Source organism: Schistocerca cancellata, chromosome 7 (assembly GCF_023864275.1).
Source record: "Schistocerca cancellata isolate TAMUIC-IGC-003103 chromosome 7, iqSchCanc2.1, whole genome shotgun sequence".
Lineage (NCBI taxonomy): Eukaryota > Metazoa > Arthropoda > Insecta > Orthoptera > Acrididae > Schistocerca > Schistocerca cancellata.
Window position 1 is genome coordinate 64,063,909 of NC_064632.1, and position 11,152 is coordinate 64,075,060.

Genomic DNA, 11,152 nt, shown 5'->3' on the forward strand with positions numbered 1-11,152 from the left:
AAGTGTCTTGCCCCCCCCCCCCCCCCCCCCTTTTTGCATACACAGTTCATTGTGGTGCTGCATGTTCGTGAATGTTGCTGCTGGAATACTGGACATGACTGCCTGGATTTCACAGTGAATGTTCTCACATAGCTTGTAGATAGTCTGTTGCTTGTTCTCGTACACATTACCTATAAGGTGACCCCACAGTAAAAAGTCCGGTTACAGCCATACTCACTCCAGATGTGTAGCATATTGCCCCATCTTGCTGATACCGGCCAAGAATCTGTTTGTTTTCATCCAATTGGTTCACAAATACATGAAACGATACCTAGTACACTTCACTGGTGACAGTACCGCCAAAAATCATTGGGCAGATGATGTGTTGCTATGAAAATGCACAAAACACTGTTAATAGTAATCCATACTGTAGTGAATTAAGAGACCCGCACACAGTCATTGAAACCTCATTGTTGTCACATAGCACAGTTGCTGCCACATCGATAAATTACCTGAGAACATCTGCTGTGAAATCGTATACTCCGGCAGCAATATTCATGAAAATGCAGTGCTGTGTTGAACTTTGTATGCAGATGGGGGAAGGCCGTTTCTGGCATGTAATGTTCTGTTATTTCTCAGCCATAAAGGTATATTTTGTACAAATTTGGTTTCATATCCCCTTTTATTAATTTTTTATAATACTTTTCCTGGGGCAGCTAGCTAATGGGACTGCCAGTAGTTGTAACAATTTGTAACTACACTGTGTTAACAGTGTTGGTACCAGTATGTGTTGTCTATTTTCTCAGTTCAAGTGGATAATTTTGAACTGTTGATAAACAGTTGTATTGCACTACTAAAGGCAAAGTAAGTGTTGTGAGGTTTATTGTATTCTGGTTGTTTGTATCCAGAATGTATCAGCTGTTACAGTAGCCATGCCACATAAAATTAATGTTCAGCAGATATATTTGATTATTTTTTATGTGGCATTTCAGTAAGACCTTGTGTTTTGCTATAGTTTTAGTGATACAGATCTTTTATGATGTAATTTTTAATGAGTAAAATCTCAGATTTCCCAGAATATTTCTGTCATTTGTCGATGGCTGAAGGGTCCATAAGGAATCTAGTATGAAGACAGGGCTTCTATTGGTGTCGTGTAGCAGATTGTTTAGAAAAACAATTTGCTAACTTAGTTCATTTTTTGATGAATGAAAATTTGTAATTTCACCAAACATTGAGACACACTGGAGATTTTGAAAGAATGATAAGATTTTTATAAAAATAAATTTTCCACAGAAAGTTTCATGTAGACAGGCTAGATCTGTCTTGAAGTTGTGATAGAACTCGTCCTGTATGTTAGATTCTAACTGATCTCTGTAACTGTTTACCTGTATTTGCAAAGGAATTCATTATCCAAATTATTCATTCCACTGTCCATTTGATCGTTTATAGCTTCAGTGGTTGATCTTATTTATTTAATTATTTTTCATTTGTTTTGCTGGACCTGGTATTTTTCACTTTCAGCATTTCTTGTTGATATACAAATATTAATGTGCATTGTTATTTCCAAACACAGGTATGTTCGACAAATCGAACAGAGGTACAGTCAGCTTTGAGGATTTTGGAGCATTGTGGAAGTATGTCACAGACTGGCAGAACTGCTTTCGGTCATTTGACAGAGACAATTCCGGCAATATTGACAGGAATGAACTTAAGACTGCATTGACTTCATTTGGTTACCGCCTTTCTGACAATATAGTATCTTTGTTGATGCAGAAATATGATCGAGGAGGCCGTGGTGTTATTTACTTTGACGATTTCATTCAGTGTTGTGTAACACTTTATGTAAGTATCATTTAATAATCTGCAGTTCCATTTATTTTGCATGTTCTTACCAAAATTTTTGATAGCTGTCTAAATTTGGAGCAAATATTTTGTGCCATTATTAACTCCCATGAAGAAAAAAAAAGTATTTCAATGATTAGAATATAATAGAGGGAAACATTCCACGTGGAAAAAATATATCTAAAAAGAAAGATGATGAGACTTACCAAACAAAAGCGCTGGCAGGTCGATAGACACACAAACATACACACAAAATTCAAGCTTTCGCAACAAACGGTTACTTCGTCAGGAAAGAGGGAAGGAGAGGGAAAGACGAAAGGATGTGGGTTTTAAGGGAGAGTGTAAGGAGTCATTCCAATCCCGGGAGCGGAAAGACTTACCTTAGGGGGAAAAAAGGACAGGTATACACTCGCGCGTGCGCGCGCGCGCACACACACACACACACACACACACACATATATGCGGATGGATATTTCAATGATTATTATTTCTTAATAATTTATTTCACATGGAGAAATTGTACATCTTTCAAAGAATTGGGAAAGACTGAACAACAGTAAAACAGCAACTGACTGACAAATTTCAGACAGATCATGTGATTCTCCATTGGACAAATGTTAATTAAGATTCCAAGTGATTTATTCTTCTTTCAATTAATAATGCAATTGTCTTGGTTATATTCTTTTCTTCTCTTTTCCCTTTAGCTTCCAATGTGTGATTCTGGGATCTGTGTTGGAAAAAAGTTTCTATTTTTTGAAGGAAACCCATGTGGCCTCAGTTTTTTTGGGTGTGGAAATTCTGTTTTAAGCAACTGATGGGCAATTATCTGCTGAAAACTAATGATGATCTGATGATTCATGAAAATATTTCCCTTGAAATGAGCCTCACTCTCCAGAATAGTTCACCCAGGTTCAATAATATAGTAACCACAACTGACAGTTACATATAAAGACCAACTTCTGCAGAGTCCTGTCAGTCCACTGGCATCTCATCAAGGGAAATACAAATGCCTGAAACCAAGAGGGACTTAAGACCTCAATGATATTGCACTAGAACTCATACAAAGTGGGAAACCCAAACAGTACAAGCCAGCATAAATAATGCCACAGTAGTCCTTATAATTATGAAAGGTTATCTCAGAATCTGTGGCTATTATTGTAGCATCATTCTGCCCTCCATCTCAGGCAAAATCTTTTCTGCTTTTAATTCTACAGGACAGGCTTCAGAGTGTTCCAAAGAAAATATTCCTTGAATCTTCATTTCTCTTTAGCTCCTTCAGAATTGCTGTTTGTGTAATTTGTATCAAACAGCTGCAAGAGAAACATAGATTACAACATAGACCTCTGTGCATAGTGTTCTGTAACCTGGAAAGAAACATGGACACCTTAAGTTGAAAAGCTATTCTAATGTTTTTCGGATGACACGAGACAGTGTGGTACTGAGGTGCAAGACTCACATGTCTCTCGCAGTTGACTTACATATTGTGTGCAGCCGATTCTCTTCTCTGGGTAGTCAGCTGTGTCGATCTCCCAAAAGCTTATTCTCCGAAGACTATAGCGGATTACAGGAATTTATTAAGCTACTTCTCTATTCTTGAAATAATTTGTGTACTCGTTGACCGCTTTCAGTTCATTCTTGATATATTTTCATCTCTCAACACAAAGCAACATTTACTCCTTTTCGCATAAGCAATTAAACTCTGGTAAGCCAACTGGTGTTTTTAAACTACAGACTTGATATAACACAATTTCAGTATCATAGTAACAATCCAATAATTTATGGACATCACATGCGTCCTGCCTCATGCAGAGCTAAGACGTGAAGTAAGATAAGTCTTTAGTCTCAAGCAAGTCCAATACATGAATGTGCAAAGAAGTCTATATTCAATTGTTCATTAGTCTTTTTTGCAGTCAACACAGACTCTAACACACCAAAGAATACTACATAATTATTCCTCGGATTTTCATCATCTCTTCTGTGGTGCTGGCAGCAAACATTTGTCGTCATCAGCGTCTCGCCCTCTTACAGTCTTCTAATAACAAACTTCCGACCTGCACATAGAAACAGGTGGATTGGTAGAAGCGTTCTCACTCTACCACACTCGTACCTAAAATATCGAGTGTTCGAGACAGTGGAAGGCCGAGTGTACCTAGAATTTACACTGAAATTCTTGAGGCACTACACTATATGGATGGTTTTAAGACACTGTAGATGCAAAACAAATTTTATAGAACTGATCAAAGAACTCCATTGCGGTGTGTTGGTCAGGGAAGGACCCTACCAAAGTGACATCTCTCCAAAATACAAAATTACAGTGGTCTTAAACAGGGCTGTGTACTTTTACCCACAGCCTCTGCTACTTGCCCGCTTTACTCCACATGATATTGTCCCCAACCCACAGTAGTGTGAAAATTAGATACAAATTTGTTGGAAGACTATTAAATGAAGCCAGACTTCCTTAGCAAGATTATCCAAGTGCACCTGAATGTGAGAGATGCAATACACAGATCACAGTACTTATCCAGTGCATACATCTGGAAAGCTGCCATCATGTCAGCATCGTATAATTAATCTAGGGAAACATCACAAACTTTCCAAAAGGGAATGCACTTCATTTTACACTGATCAGTGTGGCACATTGGACTTCTAAGCAGTAAGATGACAATTCAAATATCTCTTCGGCTTTACAGATTTAGCTTTTCAGTGATTCCCCAGAACACTTGACGTAAATGCTGGGGTGGCACCTTTGAAAAGGATGTGGCTGATCTCCCCCCCCCCCCTTTCCCCCCTCCCCGCAATCCTGAGCATGCAGTCTGTCACTAATGACCTCATTGTCACCAGGGCATTAAACTGTAATCTTCATTGCTTCCTTCCTTGTAACATTTGACATCATATTGAAATAGTGGCTAATTGGCATTGCCTTTAAGAACTGCACAATAAAAATGTCTGATGTCTGGCTGATTTTCTTTATTTGCACTTATGTTATTGTAATTTAAGCAATCAATGACTAGCAGAAATTCACAGTTGTTAGTGTTTCTTGGTGGATTTCACCGTCTTCACATCAGCAGAACAAATATTTGAGTAGTCTTTCTCTGAATATGTAAAGGCATTGGTACATAAGTGAATGTTCTCATAAACTAAATCTGAAAATACCAGGAAATGAATGCTGCACTCTATGCCAAGCAGTAAATCTCATCACCTAGACATCTGTGATTCAAGCTCATGCAGTGGATCTTGCACAGTGGCTATCTCAACCCCAAGCCACTGGTAAACAGCCAGCAATAGTTTAATTGATTGTTCACCATCATATGTGTTGGCTGTTTTTAGTAGCAATATGAGGGAGATGTAAAAGCAGTTGACAAGTTATGTAATGTCACTTTCAGCATTAAATGTCTGTTTAGTATTATCGAGGATGAATTTCGACAAATATATGGCACAGAAGTGAGAGTGCAGTGATAACGCTAAAGACCAATGGCCTGATGCATGCTGCTCACTGTATGTTCATATGTTTTACCTTGTGAAACTGTTTCAATAGCTTGACAACAAAAGAATGTTTGTCTCACAAGTAGTTCATCCAAATAAATTAATCACAGTAATACCAAGGTAGTCTGAGTTAGCACAGCCTCCTAATCGAGTGAGTGTGAGCTATCAGCTTAATTACCTGTATTGTCTAAGGTGGTGCAGTGGTTAATACACTCATCTGAAAGAAGGAATTGATTTCATATCATCTTCTGCTCATCTTGATATAAGTTTCCTTTGGTTTCAGTATACAAGTTAAAGCAACTTTTGAAAGACAGTAATTTTCCAATGTACTTGTGCTTTGTCCCTTAACGACGTTTTCATCGCTTTTGTTTATTTTTTTCCTATTATTCTTTCATTCATTACTAACATTGCTGAAGTAGTGCCACTTTGTAGAGGCTGCATTTAACAGCTGTGGGCAAAAATATCACGAGTTGGAAACAACTGCTGTAAGAAGTCCTTCCTGTGAACATTGGTACTTGCATCCAGATTTCAGAGTATCACATAAAAATCAGAATTATTGTAGCAAATGCTGCTCAGGTTAGCATATATAGGTGAATTTGTGAAGAGTATGTGTTTAAACTTAATAAAGAGTTGTTACTGCAAAAATAGTAAAATTATCTGTGCTGTTGGGTGCTTATCTCATAAATCTGCTGCAGGTGAGTGGTTGCCTATCTTCATTTTTGTTAATTTCCACACTGTAATTTCCTCTGTTATTATGGAATTTAGTGTTTGTTGTAATTCAGTAAATGCCTCAACTTGTGCAGTATCAGACAATTTTTACTACACTATCTAGATACGTAATCTTTCACTTCATGAATTTACATTTTTTTTCATTTCTTTTCTTTTGCTTTCATTTTTCAAATCTCTGTTTTTAAACTGTAGTTTGATTTAAACCTTTCCCTTTCAGCTCAGTTGCCTTCCTGTCCTTTGTTACTGCTCCTATGCTTTGTCATGTGCTGTCCCCCTTTGCTTTTGCTGTGAAATTAAATATCTGCTTCTCCTCTCATTGCTATTTCAAATTTCCGTGATTTAGTATCTTTGGGTTACAATGGAATTGTCACATGCTGATAAGGAACAGTAGAATGACAGTATTCTCTCATTGTATACTGGGTGATGGTGCATCTTACTTGCAGTAAATGCAAGATATCCCCTTAACACATAGAGAACCCAGTAGTATCTAATTACTAAGTAAGTGGTAGTGTATTATAGGCTGTCATAATGGTTAAAAGACTTAAACTTGTTGGGAGGAGACAAGATGTTATTGCTTGACAGTTTGAGCCTTTATCATGTATGCATGTGAGCAGTGGAAATAGCTGTTAAGATCATAACAGTTCTGTACCACTCTTGCATATTGTGGGGTGGTGGGATTACCATGTTGAATAAATTTAGACAACTGGTATTTGTGGAAGATGTAAAAATTCTGCTGCCTCTATAGTAAATCATGTGTAAGGGCTGTGTGAATGAATGAGACATCATTGTACATATCTAACCCTGTAGAAAATATTATTGCTTAATCCATATGAAAATGGAATAATGTAATAATGGTGCAAAGAGCCCACTGATGTGCTGTGTACAGTGGCTAGTGGATTCTGTGTGTTGTCAGAGCATACATTCCCATATTGAAGAAACTAACTGCTGCAAATTGATAATTAGTTCTAGTTTTATCACAATCAAGAAAAATGTGGTTTAAAAACTGCCAGATAATACCGTATTTACTTGAATCTAAGCCGCACTTTTTTTCCGGTTTTCGTAATCCAAAAAACCGCATGCGGCTTAGAATCGAGTGCGAAGCAAGCGGAAGTTATGAAAAATGTTCGTACGTGCCGCCACAACTAACTTCTTCCGTCGAATATATGTAGCGCTACGCAGGCATGCTTTGTAGGTACAAAGATAAATACTGGCGCCAAAACCTCTGCGTCAGTAAATAATTTTTTTTTTTTAAGTGGAAGACGAGCTTTTTTTTCTCCGCCGCGAGTTTCAACCACTGCATTTTCATACATTATCCAACGAAGTAAATACAAATTCTGTATCGTTCATCTTCGAATGTAGCACAATTTCAGTGTACTACGAAAATTGGACTGGCAAGACTGTTTGGGATGTTTGTCAATATGGCAAACTCTACGTTCTGAATTTTTTCATATCTGTGAGAAGAGATGGTTGCTAATAGGAACCTGATGAAATTTGAATCACATACAGTATTCTCTTCACCATAAGAACAATACGAATATAAACATGTATTCTTTCGTGTTTGCTGCTATCTCATTTAAATCCTGTCTGCCTAATAAACTACGAAACTAGAGTGAGACAACAACAAACGCGGAAGAATATACGCATCGTGTCATGTTTATATTCGTATTATTCTTATGCCTAATAGTGATAGTCAGAAATGAAGCACGGCAAGTGACTAGATTTTTAAATCTAAGATGACTCTAATTTCTGTGCAGAATTTGATGTAATAAAGAAGCGGCCGCAAAGATTTTCAAATGGAGAAAAATTTTCGCCTAACTCTCGTTCAGAACATGTTCTATCATACGCAGCCTATTATTTGATTCTTGTTGATCATTATCAAAGAAAGCAGCAGTGTAAGTAACAACAAATAGCAGTCTCTTGCCATTGTTTCGCTAATGAGACGATTCCTCTTCTTTTTTTTTTAATTGTACGCGGTGGTAGCGCGTACAACAGCAAGCCATGCCGCGAGCCGCGACAGGCTGTAAACACGCACTATCAGAATGCGACAAACAATGCATGACACAGTGCAGTAATGCATTTTTCAACTTAAGAGTGACGCAAACACCTATAACAAAGAAAACGGCATTTATCAGATCAAAGCAAAATAAGCAATCGATTCAAACCAGACGAAGCACGTGAGAAAGGAAGGGTACCCGTATAAATACGGACGGAGCACCTGACGCATAGCAATGGCTACGTGGTAAAGCTTAACTGCTAAGCTTACGACTCGAACCAAACTACTGTAGCTGTATCGTCATTCATTCGACCTAAATTGTGTCTCATATTACAATGGACCAACTTTGTTTCGATTTGGAGGTGCGGCCTAAAACTTTTCTCTCCCCTTGAATTTAGAGTCTCAAATTTCAGGTGCGGCTTAGATTCAGGAAATTTTTTTTTCCTTTATTTCGAGTCTCATTTTTCAGGTGCGGCTTAGATTCGAGTGCGGCTTAGATTCGAGTAAATAAGGTAAATGCCTTGAATTTTAGCTGGTTGATATGCAACAATAAATAACACCTTTAAAAGTTGCAACAGGGCTCTTACCATTTGCTCTAAGGCTCGTTTTCTGAAACTGTATTTAAATGAGGTCTGTTATCCCCTCAGCGTAGCATTTTTGTCATCCACCTTTCTGTTACAATATTTTTGTAATCACGCAGATGACACCCATTCTAAGTTTTTTCATTGACAAGACCTTGTCCTATTGTTGCTTAGTTTGTAATGTTTTGGGTATCATAAATGCAAAATGTGTCAAAGGCACCTTCTTTTACCTACCTCTGTTCTGGCATATGGAAACTTTTATCATCCAGAGCATAGCACATGAGAGATGACTAATGTCTTATATCAAGTCACTTTACACAGGCCTCAGCATTCTACAGTAGTGTGCCACCACAAAATTTTGTATGATAATAAACCAGAAAGAGCGAATACTGTATGTGGCAAAGAGAAACTGCAGCAGAGTAACAATGTTCCACATCATCCCCCACCCCCACCCAGTAATAAAACTACAGCGACTCTCTCTCTCTCTCTCTCTCTCTCTCTCTCTCTCTCTCTCTCTCTGCCTCTGCTTTTCTCCATCACTCAAATATAAATTTGCTTCATAGATTACATTTTTCCATAAATAGGTCCCTGTTGGCTAAGATTATTTCAAAACTTTGCGGAAGACATTTGGTGAAACCTGATAATGACACTGCTAAAGTGTCTGATTTGTATACAATAAATTTAATTCTGTAGTTGCTTTAATTTTATTCATCACAATATCAATAATAATCTCTTTCTGTTTTTCAATTTTTTTACAGACTCTTACATCTTCATTCCGCCAATATGACACAGATCAAGACGGTGTCATAACAATTCATTATGAACAATTTTTGAGCATGGTTTTTAGTCTGAAGGTCTGAAAGTATCATTTTGGTGATGGTTATCACTTCATATTGCAGTTTATAAAGACACAGGCAACAATAAAAGAAGATGTATGCATGTATCTTAAGAGCATCAAAAGAAAAATTGCTTGCTCATATTCCTCCAGTATCTTTCCTATGCTTGTCTACCTCACACACTGTCAAATTTTCGCATTACTTACTGTGTGCTTATTCCATTGGAATGTAATTGATAAATATGTTGAGGAAGAATAAAGTTTTCGTTATGATTTTATATTCTATACATGTTCACTCTTGTAAAGGAGCAGTGTTTTAGTGACAAGATTGTCTGAATTATATCTCTGTGATAGATCTGGAAATAGGTGATATGTGAAATTTTATAACAGACTTTATGTGGATGTGGTGCTCTCCCTATTATGGGAGTTATTGCGACATGTATGTGCTTTTTTTGTCTGATTCTTATACTTGTATTTTAGGTGTAACAACACCTAGTATTGTTTACTTGTGAAATTATATATACAGTTAAAATTCTCTCAGTATTTTGTAAATAAAAAACTTTTTATGAAATGATGTTTTATTTTTTTACTGTGCAGCTTACACAAGGTCAAACATACTGTAGAACAGCATTTTTGTCCTGTGCTTGGCAACGTGCTGAAAACCTAATTTTGAGAGAGAGAGAGAGAGAGTGTAATTCAGTTAAATTCCTGTAATTTTGTCTAGTAAGAACTGATACTCTAACAAAGAATTTTCTCTAGCAGGCTACTGCAGCAATAAAACACAAATGGGGGTATAACACCGAACTAAAATTTTAGTGGCAAAGAAAATGCATCATTTACAACAACAAAACACAGTGTACACACAAGTGTGTGCTAATAGCAAAATGTATCAAAGGCTTTAGGATGAATATTATGCAATAAACTACTTTCAATGAGCATGATCACAACTGTTAACATTTTTAGAGGCCCCCCACACACTAGTGGCAGATCACAGCAATCCATCACAAGGGTGACTAATAGCTTTGTAGATCACACGTGTGGTCAGCTTGCTGCGACAGGTCCATGATCGCTGGTCACATGGAAGTACCAGGCAATCCGATAGATCAAATGCAATTCTTGCATGCAATATGGCTGCCTGCTGGTTAGCAGCGGTGAGTGGCAATATGGCAGCCAGTCATTTATCTATTTATTAAGTATGGTTGTGCAATAGGTCCCTCTTATGATTTTGAGTTATTTTGAAAAAATTAAAGTTGTTAAACATTTAAACATAATGAAATATGTATCTACTCTATTGTAAGAGGACATTTTAATTCAAATGTTAAGGGTAAGGCTGTTAACTCTGCTCGAATCCCTTGTTATTTCATATAATCTAACTCCGTTATACAATTTATAACGACTTATGGTAATCGGTAGTGCTGTGTTGACAACATCTCTATTGACACTGGGATGAAGCAAGGTGCGATAATTTTACTTCCCCTCTTGTTTTGCCATCTGCCTCCTTAAATTCATTTTTTCACTTTTAACTAATTACCATTAACATATGTGAGTATAATCTGCATTTCCATAAAAGAGAAAGACTGGCACTCTGTTTTAAAGAATATGACACTAGATATAATTTTGTGCTGAGTTTTATGTACCTAATTGATTTTCTAATTTATTTTGACTATTCCTAGTTACTATCTTTCATTATAGCATGAAATTAGTAATTGT

At 37.0% G+C, this 11,152-nt stretch overlaps 1 protein-coding gene across 2 annotated transcripts in view; it reads left to right on the plus strand.

Moving 5' to 3' along the window:
- The window catches only part of LOC126092300 (programmed cell death protein 6), a 48,760-nt gene extending 38,747 nt beyond the window's left edge, over window positions 1-10,013 (plus strand). For both annotated transcript variants that reach the window (XM_049907821.1, XM_049907820.1), the window contains exons 3-4: window positions 1,553-1,821; window positions 9,366-10,013. In XM_049907821.1, the coding sequence (XP_049763778.1) occupies window positions 1,553-1,821; window positions 9,366-9,467 (371 nt within the window). In that variant the 3' untranslated portion in view covers window positions 9,468-10,013. The remainder of the gene's footprint in view (window positions 1-1,552; window positions 1,822-9,365) is intronic.
- The last annotated feature ends 1,139 nt before the right edge of the window (window positions 10,014-11,152 follow it).